Genomic DNA, 20,771 nt, shown 5'->3' with positions numbered 1-20,771 from the left:
TTTGTTCATTGTTCTTATTACATTCTGCACAGCACAACGCTCAAAAAATATTTAGGCCAGAACCCCCACTCCTTTTTTTTGTGTGCACTTTCAATAAAACTGCCTGCATTGCCCTTTTGGCCTATAAATTGTAGCCTATATGTTGTGCTTCATTTGAATGGTCCACTTTAAAATGTGCCCCCTCCCAAACATAAACTTTTTTTGCCAGTGAATTTAATAACTGGAATCATTTACTTTCACTAACCCTTGTCAGTTTGTTATCAAAATAATATTTGAAAGGCTCTATGGAGCTCTTTTTTTTTATTATTGCATCCTGCGCATCAAATACTCACAACATACCATTTGGCCTCCCCCCCCCCCCATTTGACCACTCCCCTAGCATATATTGGCCCAAGAATTATATTATGTTTCACTGAATTAGAACAATATGTTTCACTGAATTAGAACAATCTGCTTATATCGACCTCCCCCACACAAACAGCTACTGCAAAAGTCAAATGACAGATGATGATAATGCCATTTCTTTTAATAAACCCTAATGCTTTGTTTGATTTTTATATTACTTCAGAAATATGGAGATTCAATGATAACTTTTCATTTATTATTTTGCGCATAAATATTTTGAATTTTTAGTCTGTGTAACTGGTTTACCATGAATAATAAAAGTAGTTTTTATTTGTTTTAGCTCTCTGGAGGAAAAACATGAAAATGACTAACTCATTCATAAGTATTCACAGCAACATTACACAATTCTATCAAAATCTAAGTATTAGATTAATAGCCTTATGTAAAGTAAATTTGACTCTCAGTTGCGAGATGCATAAGCATGATTTTGATGACTTAAGGCTAACCTTGTCAAATCAGCAAGCATTATATATATATCCTACTTTAAACTTGATCTGAAGGTTGCAGAAAAAAAAAACAGAAAATATTAAACAATTTTAAAGTATTTAACTGACAACAAAGTTCAATGAAAAATAAATTAATTCAAACAGGAATTAAAAAAAATGATTCACTATCTCTTGTAAGCTTAGTTAGTAAAGGTTGTTGATTAGCTTAATTTGTTTTTTTCTATTCACAAATGTAAAATTCTATAACAATTACCGTCTTTTATTTTTTTTTGGTGAAGATATAGACTTCATTAATTGTTACAATGATCTTGATTTTCATTATTTTCTTTTCCATAAGAGATATTTACATAAGAATACTTTGAACTTGAATAATTAAAAGAATACATATGTTCCAATAAAATGTTAAAGTAATTGTGTAAGAGACAAGATACCAACAGTAACATCAAATCTGTAATGACAAGCATACCTTGATATCCTCCCTCCACTCATTCAGACCATAGTTTTTAGAGATCTCTGGTTGAAACAGTTTATACTGGGCCATGTAGGTAGATAGGCGAGTCAGAGACTGACGCCCACTGCCACCGACCCCTACCAGGAGGCCATTTCCTCCTGGCTGTCGAAGAATACGGCAAATTCGAGATAAGTGTTCAAGGACATATCTGAAATCAGAAACAAAATCACAATTTACTAGAAAATACTTGAAATGCGAGTTTCAGAGTTTGTGCGAAGTCACAATCAGTACTGATTAGAAACCCAGAAGGAAAAATTATTCCATTTAACTTTGAAACATACAAAAAGAAAAAGTTTTATAGGTAAAAATGAGAATATCTATCTCTGCATATAAAAAAATGGCTTTGAATTCCAAATTTTTGCTTCAAACAAAGTTCAGGAACAGTTGAAGTAAGTATATTAAAGCAAGGTCTAATTCAACTTGGTTTGTGTTAACACTAAGTCAATGTGTCTGTCTTATTACTTTGTTGTCTGATAACTTGTATGCTTTAAAAATGGGAACTCGGATAACAAAAGCCACTATACAAAACTTTTCTTAAAAAAATTATAATATTTTCAACATTCAATAAACGTGTTTATCTAAAATGATGAAGCTCATTAGATCTCTGATAATGAAAGCCACAAAACAAAACTATAAAGAAAAATACTATTTTTACTATTCAATGATGATCTCTACCTAAAAATGACTAAGTTCATTGGTGTTTTGTTGGTCTGATTGTAGTCATCCAGGCAGAGTGTGACCACATCATTGAAGTCTTCAATAGAACTGACTTCTTTATACAACCGTAGTTCTGGGGGAAGATCAAGTTCCATGTAGTCACCAAACATGAGATTGTTAAGTGTGCTTTCTTTCACCTGAACAAAAGAACAAATCTCGGTGGTAAGAAAAACGCCAAAGGGAAATGTTCAAATCATTTTTTGATGGGTTTTTACATAGAATAACTAAGTTGATGCTTAAGAATAATTTAAATAGTATTTGTTTCTTTTCTTTATATCAAATTTCTAGTTAGATTAAAAGTATGTGAAAATGTAATTTTATCTGTAATGAACAAGGCTAAAAGCAACTTGATTTAATGATACAATTTTTTAAAAACCTCTTCCTGACTTTCTCAAAATAATGTAGTGCATCTAAAAGTGTCAAAAAGTAAAATCTAATATCAATTTGAGAAAAATGAAACAAAATAAAATTGAAGGGGATACAAAAATGAGAAATGAGTCGATTTCAAGTACAATTTCCCAATTACCTTCTATAGAAGGTGAGAATGAATCTCTATTTATACATACGCCCAAACATAGGAAACGCCTGCAACCTTTAAACAGCTTGCAGCACACAGAGCTACACCCTGACAGAAATTGCAACACAGCTGATTGATCACAAACTGAATGGGCATCAGACCTTCTTTTGGACATGTCAGCTGCATGGAGAAGTGGGAACTGCTGCGTGGGCAGCATCATAGCTAATGCCCAGGCTTCATCTCATTTCTATGGAGGTGGCCAATGAGTATTTTACAAACGCAATAGAAATGTATAAATTAATTGCTTACATTTTTTATTTTTAGCTAATGAATGCAATAAAATCATTCAAACTAAGTCCATGTACCTTTCCTCTATCTTCAGGGTTCAATAGATGAGAAAAAATAACATCCATTTTCATCTTGAAGGTTGTGTTGATTTGGGTGGACACAAGACTGGTGATAGTGGACAAATTATTTAAAAAAATTATTATTTTTGGTTCTGTGATTAATTGGTGTTTAATAAAATTCTTGCTGAGCAATCAAAGACCTTATTCTTCCACAATGTCAACCAATAATCCATAAATAAGTAAAGTTAGTCCTTCCAGTCCTTAGCCAACAATTCTTTCCATCTTTATTTGTTAAACAAACTCATGTAACTAAGCAGACCAATCTCTGCTTTTTAAAATCTACAAAATAACTTAATCAAAAACATTTTTTCAAAGTCAATTTTTGACAGAAATTAATTTTTGAACCTACTGATACTTGCTGAGTGATAAAGTGTTTGGCTTCCAAACACAGGAGTTTGTGGTTCCAATCTCTGTGAGATTTTGAATTTCAGGATTTTTAGGAAGCCCCTGAATCCACCCCGAACACCCCTGAGTCCACTCAACTCTAATGGGTCCCTGACTTTTGATGGGGAAAGTAAAGGCAGTTGGTTGTTGTGCTGGCCACATAACCCCATATTAACCATATTAGCTTTACATCCTCTGCCCTATCAGTCTGAAAGGGGAATTTAGCATTACTTTTATACTAATGTATACAACCTTATAACTATTATTTTGGTCAGGAATTATCTTTTTTTTTTCTCTTTTATCTCATTCAGCAGTCTCATCATTATATTTTAGAGACACAACAGCAATTAGTTATTATATATTTAAAGTTTTGACTGTCACTATAATAAAAATAAGAAAAATGTATAAGTATGAAAAAAAGGTTCTAGTGATTATGAAAATGAAAAGTTAAAAAAAAAATTAAATAACAATACTGTAATCTTTGATCATTGATTTGTGTGTTTGAAAATCCAAAAAAATGTTGAACATACTTGTAAAGCCATTTCCGGTCAGCATCATCTGTGAGTCTGTCATAGAAAACTCTAAACACTTCATGAACCCATAACCTAAACACAGGAAGAGAGAAAATATTACTTTAAATGATATAACTGAATGATTATCATTATATTCATTTTGTAGGTTGTTTGTAGAATATAATAAAATGATGTTTATTTATATGATATCAATCCAATGTGCATCATGCATGATTCTATTTGATGAACATAATAGCTTCACTTAAAATACTTTCTCATCCCACTAAGTTCACATAAAATTAACAACTTTAAATTAAAAATTTTAACTAATAATTTCAACTACAACTTAAGTACTTCTCTAGACTACATACTTGTACTTAATGTTTTCTCTCAGCTACATACTTGTACTGACTTCTCTCAACTCATTACTTGTACTGACCTCTCAACACATTACTTGTACTGACTTCTCTCAACTCATTACTTATACTGACTTCTCTCAACTCATTACTTGTACTGACTTCTCTCAACACATTACTTATACTGACTTCTCTCAACACATTACTTATACTGACTTCTCTCAACTCATTACTTATACTGACTTCTCTCAACACATTACTTTTACTGACTTCTCTCAACACATTACTTATACTGACTTCTCTCAACACATTACTTATACTGACTTCTCTCAACTCATTACTTATACTGACTTCTCTCAACACATTACTTTTACTGACTTCTCTCAACACATTACTTATACTGACTTCTCTCAACACATTACTTATACTGACTTCTCTCAACACATTACTTATACTGACTTCTCTCAACACATTACTATTACTGACTTCTCTCAACACATTACTTATACTGACTTCTCTCAACACATTAGTTATACTGACTTCTCTCAACACATTACTTGTACTGACTTCTCTCAACACATTACTTGTACTGACTTCTCTCAACACATTACTTATACTGACTTTTCTCAACACATTAGTTATACTGACTTCTCTCAACACATTACTTGTACTGACTTCTCTCAACACATTACTTGTACTGACTTCTCTCAACACATTACTTATACTGACTTCTCTCAACACATTACTTGTACTGACTTCTCTCAACACATTACTTATACTGACTTCTCTCAACTCATTACTTGTACTGACTTCTCTCAACTCATTACTTATACTGACTTCTCTCAACTCATTACTTGTACTGACTTCTCTCAACTCATTACTTATACTGACTTCTCTCAACTCATTACTTGTACTGACTTCTCTCAACACATTACTTATACTGACTTCTCTCAACACATTACTTGTACTGACTGTTCCACTAAAATTCTCAAACCTACATCTTGTTCACTATTTACATTTTCATGCTCTATATTCACAAAATTAACTCAGTACAATAAGGTCCAATAAGTCAACTATTTTGACTGTGACAATTACACAAAATGATAATAGGATGTTTTGTGGAATGAACATAATCGTATTGATAAAGGCTGCGTTCAAACTTCTACTTCAGAACAAAATTTACTGAAATGCTTTAAACTTCAATTACAGTGTTAACAGTGAAAATATCATTTTAAAAAATTGAGGATGGATTATTTTGTTTTGATGTTATATTCACTGTCTTTTTCAGTACACTGCAATAAACAATATAATATGAAGTCATTATTATATATATCAAGAAAATAAAAATATCATTTGGCAATCAGCTATTTAATAGAAACATTTATTTTGAATTGAATTGTTGTTTTTTTATAACACATCTTTCTTCATGCTTTAACATGCTCATGGTCCAATCTCTTTTGATGGACATATGGGGTGAAAAAAGTATATGGATGAATGTTTCCATGCTGCTTACAGGCAATTGGCAAACAAAACTCAGCTCGAAATGGGATTCTAACTCTAGCCCCCTAACCCTAGCAAAGCAGTGATGTATGTGTATCTTACCGAGCTAATACTGATTTCTCTAACACAGCAACTTTCCTGACCAGGCACACACCCAAGATTACCCGAGAAAAGTCTCTTAAATTGAAGACATAGTGGGACTTATTTGGTGTTGGTAAGAGATTGGCCATCGCCTCTTTGTACACCTCCAAAGTACTTTGAACAATTGAAGATCCTAGCACAATGAAGTCCATTGCAAATTCTTCATACTAGACACAAAAAAAAGAAATTTGTAACAATTTTTTTTTTCAATTAGAAAACATAGTTAGATGCTAAAAAATAATTGAGTAATGGTAATTCAATCTGTGTTTTATAGAGAACAAGAACCAAACATTTTCTAACCTTGAAATAGGTGTTGACAATGGCGTTAAATATTTTAGACATTGTATCATCACTGAAGGCGTTCATGGACACCACAGTGAAATGTCGAGTTAACCTCTGCGACACAACATTCCTGGCTCCACCTGGAGGCCCCATGGCTGCCAGAAACTGAATGTCAATAAGAGTCAATTTTGAAGTGTCTTTTAGATCATACCTGGAAATAATTAGACAATATCACAAGCAATCATTAAGTAAAGAGATATATATTATTTTATTACTTTTATATATACAATTTTTAAATTCTAAAATAGTTGCAGAGTGTATTATATAACCTTAAAAAATATGCAATTAATTATTCACTTTTTGGAAGATCAAAGTATACTAATTTTTTACAAAGAAATTTTGATCTTCATTAATTGATGATAACAAATCTGATGTAAGGCTTAAGATATTTACAAGAAGTCAGAATAAGCCTAATTGTTCATCAATGTTAATAAGAAAAATACTACTGCTGTCTAAAACAAAAGTATAAGATAAGACAATTAGCTAATACAATAAGTAAACTATAAGAGTACCAATGTCCATGATCAATAAACTGTTAACTAAAACAACAGTGATTATAAGAGTACCAATGCCCATGATCAATAAACTGCCTTAATAGTTCAATGGGAGGCTGGGCTCCATACACTTCCTTCTGTGGCATGCTCATGTCATCAACAAAGATGATGCATTTCTTTCCTGGGCGAGGTCCAAATACTCCTTTACGTCGGCGGTCAAGTTTTGACATAATTATATCCTGCAGAGCATATGAGTACAGCTCAGTTCAATGTTCCATTAGTTTCAACATTATAAATGTAATTTGTTTAGATTATTTTCATACCTGAGTTTGGTTGGCAGAAGTTTGAGCTGAAAATGTCAGAATGGATGCAATAAACTTGTCCTGGGGCAAATCATGCATCATCTTTTTAGAGACATAAGCACTTTTCCCTGTCCCAGTTGGACCCACAAACAACAAAGGCCTGAAATTAAGTTTGAGAAGTTTTCACTGTATTATAATCATTGTACAAGAAAATATAATAATAACAGAAAATTTGGCCACATTTTTGGATTGTATGATTTTAAACTCACATATGATTTGTAAAAAGCCTACAATAAGATTGTAAAGGATTTATAAACAATGCCAGTCTAAATTTCATTAGATTTTCTCAAAAATGTAAAAAAAAATATCAGTCAGTCTGTGTAAAACAAAATGACTTTGGAGTAACTTTTAATGAATGCATGTATTCTCTTTTAATTTTCCTAATATGAATTGGGACACCAGTGACCATGGTACAGACCTTCCTGAGGCAATATGTAAATCCATGAGGTAAGTGTAGCGGGCTGTGTCTACTGTCTGGACCAACATCTCTCGTATGTTTGGTTTGGTGTTATCCCTCTCCACAGTTTTGATTAGCATATTCCAGTGTAACCAGCTTCCTCTGCCTTTTTGCTATAAGAAAAAAACAACATATATCTAAAACTTCCCTTCACATCTATCAACTATTTCAACAAAAAATCATATCCAAAATACAAAAATTCAGCTATTTGTTTCTTCTTATGTTGAAGCAATGGGACAGTGACATAATGACAATACTATTTTTGTCTATTTTACATCATGTGTCCAAGAATACCTCTTACACAATAGTAAGCTCTGTTGATCCTTACAATACAAAGTTTCAACACATGGATGAGAGCAAACAAGGAAAAGGCAAATTAATTACTCCCCACCAGCAACTTAGCTGCCCTCAACTAACTTGTATGAATAGAAATATAGATTTGAAAAGAAATAGATATAAATTCAACATGTTTTCTCAAATGAAACAGACAATAAAACTAGACTAATGATCTAGACTTATCATTGCATAAAAATATCAAATTAGTGGAATGTATAAGAATAATGGCATTGTCTTCAATTCTAAAGATTAAGGATGAGTGCAGTGTTTCACATTACACAAAACCAGTTGCTTTATGGCTCAACAAAAGATCTAATTTTTAAATCCTGGAGTAGAATAACTTATCATTACTTTTTATAAGACTTTCAAAGACTTCTAAATGTAAAGCTCTGGTCATAAGTGTCTACATAACATCATCTAATATACTTTACATTGAGATAGAAAGGTAAATTGTTTTTAAATAAATTTTGGGTTTTGGTGTCTTATTTTATCAATTATTTTTCATAAGCCTAGTTAAATGTATAAATCTTTGTCATTTTGTAACAAAACAATTTAATTTTGTATGAGATGTCTGCATAAGTAATAGCAACTGCAACGTAAGCATGAAAGACATGGAAGTCATCTGCCAAAATTAAGAAAAAACTAAATGTGGCTCAACAGAAATGTCTAAGATGGATTTTAGGAGTCAGTTACAGAGATCGGATCTCAAACAAAGAAGTCCTAGTCTGAACTGGGAGTTGACCACTTAATGAGGTTGTGAGCAAGCATCAAATGAGGTTTGCGGGACATGTCCTCCATCAGAATGAACTACGCATACCAAGAGTAGAGAGAGGCCAATACAAGGAAAGTGCAAACAGGGACGTCCTAGTATAATTTGACGCCACACTTTCATGGAGGACACGAGGTGGAAAGAGGCTTCAGGCATTGCCAGTGACAGATCTTTGTGGAGACAGTTTGCCACCCAATGCACCGAACGGCATGGGAGGATCTAAGTCTAAGTAAGCAAAAGTAATTCAAAATTCAAATTAAACGCCTTTCCTTACATCATAGAAATAATCATAGACAGTATTTTCTTGAGGAAACATGACCTCAATCTTTTTGATATCATCAGGCACAGGGAACTGGGTATTTTTACCATCTAGAAGCTGGTAGTAAAACTCATGAAATTTCTTCCTGCCATCATTGTTAATACAACCTGCTATAGTCCATGGTATGGCAAACAGCACAGAACCCTGAGGAAACATTCATCCGTAAATATTAATAAAAAAACAAAGTTTAATTCATTTTGAATGACCTTTATTTTCTTATCTTAAAAATTACAGATGCTCCTTTAAAAGAGAAGACAATTGTGTCCTACACATATCCATGTGTTAATCGAGATCTAGTTGTGCTTGTTAATAAGAGACTAACTCTGCTATGTAATTGATTTTTTGGCTGATTCAGGCAACCCATTCTATGTTCTAATGACACTAGGGAATAAGACATCAGTTAGAGTGTGTAACATCATATTCAACAGCTATGCAAGCAAAAACTCTTTTCTCAGACTCTAAAAAAAACTTATAATAAAATCTGAGAATTATCATTCTTAAGTTATGAAACGACTATTTAATTTTTTTTTTACATTTTCTTATCAATCTCCAAATCTCCACCACATCATGGAGATACCATTAGCTCAAGAAAAAATACATAGTCTTGAAGGCATGCATCAATGAGGAAATATCATTCCTCTTCAGTCTCCAATTAACATAGTGAAATACAGAAGAAGATTCAGACTTATGGCTGAAGCTTCTTTATGTTATAAATATACACAATCTCTAAATCTATTATTCAAATTTATTTTACACTTTCTGTTATTTTTACTTTGTCTCACAACTAAGTCTTTTTAAATAACTCATATAAATGAGACCAATTCACAGTTACTTCTGCGTTAAATTTAATAACCAAAAAAAAATATCTATTAACAATATCACTTAGAAGAAAGACACATAACAAAAGAAAGAGACTCACATTATAATAAGCCTTAAGATGTTTGTTGGCACTGGCATTTTCCACGATCAGAGCATCAAACATTTGCATGTCAATAAAACTCAGTAAAGAGACCACTTGATTAGAATGACTGGCTTGAATATACTCCTGTAATGCACAGTATTAGAACAAAGATTACTTTTTATACTGGGTCATCTAGTTGGTGTTCTAAAGTCATAGACACAACATGAAAGTGAAGCCCACATCATTGCATAACTGCCACACAAGCTCTGGTAATGTGATAAGCTGGGCCATGCAAGCTCTGGTAATGTGATAAGCTGGGCCATGCAAGCTCTGGTAATGTGATAAGCTGGGCCATGCAAGATCTGGTAATGTGATGAGCTGGGCCATGCAAGCTCTGGTAATGTGATAAGCTGGGCCATGCAAGCTCTGGTAATGTGATAAGCTGGACCATGCAAGCTCTGGTAATGTGATTAACTGGGCCACGCAAGCTCTGGTAATGTAATTAACTGGGCCACACAATCTCTGGTAATGTGATTTACTGGACAATGCAATTTCTGGTAATGTGATTAACTGGGCCACACAATCTCTGGTAATGTGATTAACTGGGCCACACAATCTCTGGTAATGTGATTTACTGGACAATGCAATTTCTGGTAATGTGATTAACTGGGCCACACAATCTCTGGTAATGTGATTAACTGGGCCACACAATCTCTGGTAATGTGATTAAGTGGACCATGCAATCTCTGGTAATGTGATTAACAAAAGGTTTATTTTAATAGAATAAGGTTTATGTTTTACAAATCATGTGTGATCAAGTGAGTTATGCAAGTGTGAGATGTAATAAGGGAGTTCAATGTACTCAAATATGTATATCACAGTGGTTCTCAAGATTATTTTGACAGGAGGAGAGCTAAAAAGATTGTTTTGACTAAAAAACATTCTTTTAATTAATAAAAAACAAACTTATCAACACTAATTTATGAAGAAAAGCATCTAAAGAGATGAAACAGTACATCTTTTCTTGTTAAGTTTAAGCAACATTTTATTTATGTTAATATAAAATGATATTAAAGAAACAAACTCTTATTGGAAAGCTCACCTTGCATTCATGTCTCACAAAGTCAATGCAGGGTTGAACCAGCCACTCTATCATCACATTTAAAGTTGAAGGTATATCTGGGCTGAGAAAGGCTGGTAGTGTCTTTAACCAAGATTTGACTAGAGGTATCCAACCTAGAGTGGAAGGCTCCAGATAGATCATGCCACATCTGGACACTGTGGCAGGCTGGAAAAAAGACAGGATCATAAGTATGTGATATAGAGGGTGAAAAAGTTGATTGAAACATATAATTTATAAAAATACTCTAGTGCTAAGACATAAACACTATTCAGTTAATGTAGCATGACTGTATGCTTTGAAATATGTCATGTAACTGTTTCAAACTTGTTCTTCATGGGGAAGATAAAAAAAAATATGCTAGGACTAATTCACCCAAGTGCTCCTTTTTCCCTAACATCATTAGAAAATGGGTTGCTTGTATCAGTCAGGAAAATCAATGACTAAGCAGAGTTTATGTTTCTAATTAACATTCACAACTAGATTAGCACATGGAAACAAATAAGATAATTTTTATTGGTCCAATCAAATGAAAATTCAGTTTGACTACCATTGACTATCTCAGCGTAACTACAATAACAATAACAATATAGATGCAAACACGAACAACATTCACACATGAAATACATACACACTCACAAAAAGCTTTATGAATTATACTTCTATGTACATCTCGATGATGACAGATGACCTTGTAACACTCTGACTGAAAAAGGGATAAACGAGTTTTAAAATCTTTCTGTTTTAGTCCTAATGGAAAGGAGACGACCACTTCATTCAGATCTGATGTAACTGTCGTTTAATGGGCGTAGGTTGTCTTGAAGTATTGTATGTGTAAGATTTAATTATCTACTCTTTTGAATGACCATCTGTAATTTGTAAGATAAGATTATGCAAAATTCAGCTGATTCTATGACCGATGGTTAACAAGGTTGTTGTGTGGTCAGAACAAAAAAATCCAGAGATTCAAAACCTCAGTTTTCACCAGAATTAAAACCTCCCAGTTGAGCAGACAAGTGCTTTATCACTCAGCGATTCTTTGTTTCATAAAGGCACAGAGCCTGATAAATAATGTTTGAGTGTACTTACTGAAGCTTGTGATAAGTCCATGGTTTCAAAGACCATGGTCATCTCATTGCTCATCTGTATGATTTCTCCACTCATCAGACACAGCTTCTTGTTGTCATCCAGGACTGTGTTCATGTTCTCTATCCACACTGCATCAATGGGACCATCAAAGATGACCCACTTCCTGTCGGAATTCTGGGACACAGCATATTCCCTGAAGCAGTTGGCAGTCACACCATCAGACCACTGTGTCATATATAATAATGTAATTTGTACAAACTATAAAATAATAATAATAAATATGCTTAAATTAGTTCAGTTGATGAAATAATTTTTTTTTTCAAAGAATGTTAGAATGTTTTGCATCCCACTTGTCAAAATCATGCTAAAATTTTTCAAAGTTTAATATCTTAGTAAATATTAAAACTATACATTAAAAAAAATCCTTGTGATAGTAAGTGTATGTGATTTGAGTGGCTGGTAGTGCAGTGTGTGTGTTGTGTATGAAATGACCAGTTGACCTTCATTGTACATGGTTGAACAGCACGGAAAGTGTGTAAGTCAGGACTGTGTGTAAAAGAGGCCAGATTGATAACAATCAATGTGTTTATTGAGACTCTTGTTGTTATAGTATGTCTATTACAATCCTGGGCAATAGTAATTCTCAGGTCTCCTTCAGTCATGAAGTCATTATGAATCAACTCCTAGGAATGAGATGAATGCCTTGACATTAACTATGGTTGGAATGTTGTCCACACACTTAGCAGATGTATCCAAAAGAATGGAAGTACCATATCTACAGTTTGCAATTTGCAAAGCAGACTCTGCCAGTATGCAAGCTGCCTAAAGGTCCCTGTCCCTTGATTTTTCCTCCCTTTCCCATGTTTGGGTGTAGCTGCTATTTGAGAAGCACGGAAGCATTTTATAAGTAGTGAAGTACTTGTATCCACTACCCTTCTGGCAATAACAAGCTTATAGCTGTGTTAAATGCTTACAAAAAGTATGCTATCTATGCTCATTGAATGTTTATAGAACTGTGTTGCTAGTGTTAGAATAGAAATGGGATTCATAATATAAAAAGTAATGAGTCTGGATTGTGAGGGTTAATAGAGACCTGCACTCTTGATTAATTAAAGCCAATATGATATTGGATATTTGAAAAATAGGAGGCTGGCTATACCATTATTGTAAGATGTTGGTCTAAGAAATCGATGAGATCTTATCACCTGCCTTACATATTTAATGGTTTATGTAAAAGCACTTTTTAAGTTATTTCTAGCAAACATTTTAGTTTTAAAATTCCTATATAGGCCTAGACAAGATATTACATATTAATCATAAACTTTTATTCAAAACTCAAAAACACTCAGGACATTTTTTATTTTTAGAGCAAAAAATTCACCTCATGTGAGACTGGATCAAACTGACCATACAGCTGACCCATAGTGATGGCCTTAGGATTGATGATACAATAGACGACTGCTTCAAACTCATCATGGCCTTCGGTGTTCAGGAGTGTCATTCCTTCAGCCAGAGTTTGTAATACTTTTGTTTTGCCACCGAAAGGTTCTCCCACCATCATGAACCTGCACAGACAAGTCAATTTACCACCATATAGTTCATATGTTGAGTGAACTAAAAGAACCATATAGTTCATATATTGAGTGAACTTTAAAAAAAACAAACCATATAGTTCATATGTTTGGGAACTAAAAGAACCACATAGTCCATATGTTTGGGAACTAAAAGAACCACATAGTCCATATGTTTGGGAACTTTAAAAAAAAAACATGTATAGTTCATATGTTTGGGAACTAAAAGAACCACATAGTTCATATGTTTGGGAACTAAAAGAACCACATAGTTCATATGTTTGAGAACTAAAAGAACCACATAGTTCATATGTTTGAGAACTAAAAGAACCACATAGTTCATATGTTTGGGAACTAAAAGAACCACATAGTTCAAGTTTGGGAACTAAAAGAACCATATAGTTCATATGTTTGGGAACTAAAAGAACCATATGGTTCATATGTTTGGGAACTAAAAGAACCATATAGTTCATATGTTTGGGAACTAAAAGAACCACATAGTTCATATGTTTGGGAACTAAAAGAACCACATAGTTCATATGTTTGGGAACTAAAAGAACCACATAGTTCATATATTTGGGAACTAAAAGAACCACATAGTTCAAGTTTGGGAACTAAAAGAACCACATAGTTCATATGTTTGGGAACTAAAAGAACCATATGGTTCATATGTTTGGGAACTAAAAGAACCATATAGTTCATATGTTTGGGAACTAAAAGAACCACATAGTTCATATGTTTGGGAACCAAAAGAACCACATAATTCATATGTTTGGGAAGTAAAAGAACCACATAGTTCATATGTTTGGGAACTAAAAGAACCATATAGTTCATATGTTTGGGAACTAAAAGAACCACATAGTTCATATGTTTGGGAACTAAAAGAACTACATAGTTCATATATTTGGGAACTAAAAGAACCACATAGTTCAAGTTTGGGAACTAAAAGAACCATATAGTTCATATGTTTGGGAACTAAAAGAACCATATAGTTCATATGTTTGGGAACTAAAAGAACCATATAGTTCATATGTTTGGGAACTAAAAGAACCACATAGTCCATGTGTTTGGGAACTAAAAGAACCATATAGTTCATATGTCGGGGGAACTAAAAGAGGTCAAATAAATAGTTTCCAAATCTTTTTTTTTGATAAAATGAATTTTTGAAAGAAGATTCCTGATATTTCTCTATCAATTTATTATGCTCTGGCTACACTTCAATGTTGTCACTAAACCTAGTGTTTGAAATAAAGCATGGCATTAGCCACACAACTCTCCCCAACAAAAAAATTGTTAGATGCTATATGTAGCCTTTATGTATCACCACAATAGGCCAGCATTTGCTGCCACATGTAGAGTTCATTCCTTTTTACTGATAAGAGAACAGATTTTACCAGAAGAGAAGATTTTGCCACTAGAAGAGAACAGATTTTGCCATGTGACAAATTTTACCACATGAATATTTGCTTTGATGAAAATGTTAGTTACTTGTTTAACAAAAAACAATATAGGTTCAATGATAATGTGGTATATTGGACTATCGTTTGATGGTCCTGGGTTTGAACCTTACCAACTGCCATCTTTGGGAGGTTTGGGCTAGGACATAATTATCTTCAATTCTGAAAGGAGCATTGAAAACATATAAAACATCTTTTGAGTTATGCTGTAAAACATTTTTGTGAACAGATATAATTTTTTAAAAAGCCTAATGTATTTAACTATTTATGTGGGCTGATTACTATCAGAGCATTGAATTAATTAATATAGGTCTTACCCATGGCGTACAAGCATCATCTCATAAGTCTGTATAATTTTCTCCTCAAAGAAGGGAACAAACTGGAGATTGTTCTTCTCACAAACTCGGCTCATGGCATTCAAAAAGACATCATAGTCAGCTTGTGGCAGCTTAAGGCCAGGGAACAAGTCAGAGATGATGCCATTGAAGAGTGGTATGTCGTGGGCCAGGAATTTGGGTAAGTTCACATCAATGATGGACCTGAGAATCTAATGACAGTTTCAAAACAAAAATATGAGCAGCAATCAAACATAGTTCTTAGTATAATTAGGCACTCTCTAAATGTCATTTTAATTCCGTGCAGTTTTTAATGTATAGTTTTTGCTATGCATTTGAGGTTTTACCAGTCCAGATGTAGCCACTCACCAAAATATCTTCTGCTTGATTCCTGTACTTTAGTTTTAAGTTCCCTGCAGCTGACAAGACAGACTTGACAGCACGCATCCCATAATCATAGTGGAACTGAGAGGAGAGTTGCTCTGAGCATAGACGGTACGTTGTGACAATTTTCACAGCCATGTCTCTTGCAGTCAGAAATCCAAAAGAATACAAAGAGATCTCAGAGATCATAGCATAATCAGGGACCTAAACACAAAAAGATGTAATGAAATATACTATGTAGGACTTTAGATCAATAAGCTTCTTTAATTACTTTTCCCTTTCAGTGACAGAAAATCTCTCTTTAAGATTCATTTGTTGCTGTTATCCAGTAATAGTGTTAACAAAAATTACATTTTTTAGATGTTGAAGTAAAACATTTTGGGCAGATAATGTTGTAATCAATAAATGGAAACAAAAGAGAAACAGCATTAAATCTTGTTTAAAAATTTAACTCTTTCTCTCCGTTATTATTTTTCCATGTTTGGAAGGAATTTTTCATTTTTGTACTAATTTCTATTTCACTCCCCTGTTATGATTAAGCTTCAATAACTTTGTCGTCTGTAATCAAAAAATGTTTTATTTAGTCTAGAATTAAAGGGGAATCCATGCTTTTTATATAACACAAAGTCAAGTTTATACAATGAAACATTAATTTAATTTAATGAGGTCATATCAACGATGGTATCGTCAATTAGGAGAGAAAGTGTTAAACAAAAATGAAATGTGATGACGGCCCAAAAAAATAATGGTGGTCCACACACACACGAAAATATTGTTAAAGATTTTCTATGAGTGATTTTCACATTTGCACGCAGCCATCAGAAATTGTTTAACCTAATAACTTCTACTGATCGAATGCAGTGTTTATGGAAGACTATTGAAATAGTATGTAGTGCTATAAGTAACTTGTAATTTAAAAAATTTTCTAAAAGAAGAGATCTCTCATGTCTCGTTTGTAATGAAGATATAAAGTAAGCAACTTTTTTTTATGAAAAGTATAATTTAGAGCTTCTAAAATAAGTCATCCTTATCTACTAATTTTTCTACAAAATTTTTAATTGAAAGTGTCAATACCTCAACTTAGAAAAAGCCAACCTATGAGATTGGGTGTTCAAGAAGCTTTTTTTTGCATTTATGCATTTAGGTAAAAACGTAGATATTCCTAGCTTTATTTTGTGAAATATGTCAACATCTAATGCAGACCATTTACCATCATAGCTACAGTGCGGAACAAAACTTTCAAGTTGTCAGGTAGCTCAGATCTTCCAGCATACCCAGGGTTCATTGTAATACACACATAGCAATTAGGGTTCAGCTTTAGCTCAGTGCCTTCAAAAACAAAGGTGTCAACTTTTGCCTGTACAGCACGAATGATGCACAAAATCTGAGGAGAAACAAATATACAAGAACATTTCAGTTTCAAATTTGTGTTTCTCTTCAAACAGTTCACTATTAGGTAAGGTTTAAAATCAATAACTTTCTAATATTTGTATGACTAATCATTAATTTGTAATGTTTAGAATAGTAAGGATTTCTAATCCTTGAATTATTGCCCAAAATGGGAAGTTGCAAGGAGTATCAAACATCAAAAGTGCTTGAATATTTGTAAGATGTGGTAAGAAAAATCTGGGCTAAAAGTTAAAAATTATATTTTTTTATAGCCCCAAAGTTCAAGAACTAGTGTCAAGTCAGTAAGGGCTTTGGCTCTTATAGATATAGATTCAAGTACTTTAAGGAGGCATGGTGGATAAGTGTTAAAGCACTTGGTTTCTGAACCAGGGGTCCCAGGTTCAAATCCTGGTGAAGACTAGGATTTTACTTTTGGGATCTTAAGGGTGCCTCTGAGAGCAACCAGCTATAATGGGTACCTGACATTTGTTGGGGAAAAGTAAAGGCGGTCATTGAGCAGGCCATACGACACCCTAGTTAACCATGGGCCTTAGAAACAGATGACCTTTACATCATCTGTCACATAGATCACAAGGTCTGAAAGGGGAACTTAACTTTTGCAAGTTCTTTAAGCTCAGGCTAGAATGTTATTTAAGATAAGGATTCAAGTCAAACCTAACACCAACCTGCTGAGCCACGACAGACAAGACTTCCAAGTCTATTCTGTTGAATTCATCAAAACAGGCCCATGCTCCTGAAGAAGCTAAGCCTTTGAAAAACTGAACAAAATATTGGATGTCTGATTAATAAATAACATAGAAAAAAATATTTTTAATGAATGCCATTGAAACAATTTTTTCAACCTGGCTTTAAAAAGCCAAACATAGAGGAAAGTACAAAAATAAATAGCTTTGTGTTTGAAACGAAATTTAAAATAAAAGTACTTTAAAGTTTTTCACATATTAATTTTGTATCCATGAGCATATTTCTTTGGTAAGCACTTTTGTGGCACTAAGGGATTTCTTTTTTTTTTTTCAAGTCTCCAATAAAGTCTTTTCTCTATCCTTCTTTAGCATCTCAATTCCATTGCAAGGATTCTACTCTCAGGTACTCCAGTTAGCATCCAAGATTTACAAACCCTTCCAATTAGTAAAGTAAAATATCACATTAAGAAATGTATAATGTACCATTAAGATCATCACTTTGAGCCACAATTAAAACCTTGAAAAGCATTTTGAAAGATATAACTCACTTTGCCCATAGCAATGTAATCCAAGCCGTCAGAACAATTAAACACCACACACTGGACAGCTAAAGCTTTAGCCAAGTCTTTGGTTGTTTCTGTTTTGCCTGTACCGGCTGGACCCTCAGGGGCTCCATTTAAATTTAAATAAAATGCACCAACCTAGAATATAACAAATAATTTTTTTTAATAAAAATAATTATGATTGAATTAAATAGCAGTTTTATCAAATCGTTTTAAATAACTATGCTGGGTTAATTTGGACTTCAGTAAACAGGAGTCTTAACAGTACGATCTTACCAAGGTGCGATAACATCTGTCTGTTAAGGGAGTGATTACAAGTCGACCAGAGTTGCCCAGATACTCATAGGCATACTTCACAGTGGCATTTGTGATGCGTACTAAGACGTTTGCATCCTCCCAGTAGTATCTGAGTTGTGACAACCAGGAGAAATCATTTTCAGCTGCGACACCTGTGTAGTACAGTAAACATAGACAAAAAAAAAATTAATTGAAGTGGGTAACAAAATTAAAGGCTAATTGGTAGAAGACCCCCCCCCCCAAATAAATGCTTAAGAATCTCAGTTTTAGATGCCCAATAAGATTTTTTGTTACACCTACTTCATCAATACAATAATGCCACTAAGTAGTGATATAAAAGACAAAAACATATACATTCATGTTGAGAAATAAAAAGTTGTATTCAATACAAAAGTTTTTCTGGGGCAAGGAAGTACATTTAAACTGTTTCTGTCAGTAATAATTGACAACTGTTTCAGACTCCCAGCAAAATGAATAAGAATCCCAATGCTGTTCAGTACCTAATAGAAACGTACTTGAATGAAGACTTTGCCTGTTTGCACATGTGGTATGCACTTTAGACTGTCATCACAATGATGCTATAAAAAGAATTTGTTTTAAATAATAGCTTTTATAGAGAGCTACTTTCTCAATTGCAGACCAGTGGGGGGAAGGGGGTATCTGGAAGAAGATTTCCAGTGCTGCCCTTAGGCCTCAGTAGACACAATTCTGCTCGAGTCTGGTGTCCAACCTCGAGCACCCTTCATAGGTAGCCAAGCCAAGTTCGTGTACTTAGCCTCTAGACACTTGTTTGTCACTAAGACTAAGTTATTAGCTGTCGTCCTGCAGGATATTTGGGCTGGATGTAATAACTTTTATTTCTGAAGGAATGTCCAAGACTTATAAAAGAAACAAATAAATAGACTTTAAGTGTCATTTCAGCAAAGAAAAGGTTGCTAGAATTAGTTTGCAAAATAAATGAGTTAGTCACATTTCACTTCCAACGAACATGAATGATTAGACAAATTAGATGAACACAAGGATATGTGTGGCACATAACAATATTTTTTTTTGAGTGGAATGTCTGTAATTAATAAATACATTGAGTTTCAATTACAGAGAAGAATGATTCACTGTAAGCTCTAACAAATGTTGTATCTTCCACTACACTGTTACCTTTGTTAGCCATTTCCATCACCACATCACGGGCATGGACATCAATGACTACTAGAGCCCCAAGGGTTATCCTCTGCTGAGTGGTCAGTTTACCCCTGACCAAATCAACAATGTCCTTCAACTGATCCTGCAGCACCTTGTGGTAGTTGATCAAGCCTTCAGTCCCCAGGACCAAGGACTCCTGCACTTCTTGGGTCCAGTAAATGGAACTGACACAAATGACAACTTGTCCAGGCCATTCTTGTACCCAGGATTTTCTTGCAGTATTTTGATAGTCCTAAATATAGAATGTGGGTGGTTTCAATGGATTAGTATGTGAAAACAAAATGATTCAAATTAATTGGCAACATTTTCCTGTGTGAAGGATTATTAAGCGCAGTTATAATTCTCAATAAGTGGCACATATTACATTTTCTTTTATTGTTCTACTTATGTGGTCAGTACAAAATGTTACTTTGTAACTTAAAAATTTTCTTTTCCTTATTATTTTATGTATGGACAATCTATGGGCTATGTATACTTACACAATGAGATACACAATGGTCTATGTATATTTAAACAATCTATGGGCTATTTATATTTAGACTATCTATGTCAGGGGTTCTCAACCTGTGGATTGTAACACTTTTGGGGGTCCAATGACCATTTGCCATATATATAAATGTGTGTGTGTGTCTCTAACGTGTTGAAACAAGCATATTTGTACTATAGTCAATATACATTTATTTTTTAAATGCCGTAAGATTTGAACATTTTTTTTACTACATTATTATTAAACATATTATGAAATGATTGATGAGTATCAATAAAATAAAAAGTGGGAATAACAAA

General features: G+C 33.5%; 1 protein-coding gene across 3 annotated transcripts in view; it reads right to left on the bottom strand.

Moving 5' to 3' along the window:
- Nucleotides 1-20,771, bottom strand: part of LOC106051253 (dynein axonemal heavy chain 12-like) — a 73,448-nt gene that overhangs the window by 26,268 nt on the left and 26,409 nt on the right. For all 3 annotated transcript variants that reach the window (XM_056027428.1, XM_056027427.1, XM_056027429.1), the window contains 21 exons: nt 19,941-20,217; nt 18,765-18,937; nt 18,474-18,626; nt 17,908-18,000; nt 17,043-17,216; nt 15,818-16,036; nt 15,431-15,660; nt 13,467-13,650; nt 12,086-12,310; nt 10,979-11,164; nt 9,895-10,020; nt 8,931-9,119; nt 7,513-7,664; nt 7,056-7,194; nt 6,805-6,971; nt 6,197-6,389; nt 5,858-6,063; nt 3,918-3,992; nt 2,962-3,049; nt 2,038-2,216; nt 1,318-1,510 (listed from right to left, as the gene is read on the bottom strand). In XM_056027428.1, the coding sequence (XP_055883403.1) occupies nt 1,318-1,510; nt 2,038-2,216; nt 2,962-3,049; nt 3,918-3,992; nt 5,858-6,063; nt 6,197-6,389; nt 6,805-6,971; nt 7,056-7,194; nt 7,513-7,664; nt 8,931-9,119; nt 9,895-10,020; nt 10,979-11,164; nt 12,086-12,310; nt 13,467-13,650; nt 15,431-15,660; nt 15,818-16,036; nt 17,043-17,216; nt 17,908-18,000; nt 18,474-18,626; nt 18,765-18,937; nt 19,941-20,217 (3,621 nt within the window). The remainder of the gene's footprint in view (nt 1-1,317; nt 1,511-2,037; nt 2,217-2,961; nt 3,050-3,917; nt 3,993-5,857; nt 6,064-6,196; nt 6,390-6,804; nt 6,972-7,055; nt 7,195-7,512; nt 7,665-8,930; nt 9,120-9,894; nt 10,021-10,978; nt 11,165-12,085; nt 12,311-13,466; nt 13,651-15,430; nt 15,661-15,817; nt 16,037-17,042; nt 17,217-17,907; nt 18,001-18,473; nt 18,627-18,764; nt 18,938-19,940; nt 20,218-20,771) is intronic.

Source organism: Biomphalaria glabrata, chromosome 4, assembly GCF_947242115.1.
Source record: "Biomphalaria glabrata chromosome 4, xgBioGlab47.1, whole genome shotgun sequence".
In the NCBI taxonomy this organism is placed as follows: Eukaryota; Metazoa; Mollusca; class Gastropoda; family Planorbidae; genus Biomphalaria; species Biomphalaria glabrata.
This window is presented reverse-complemented; position numbering and strand designations above follow the sequence as displayed.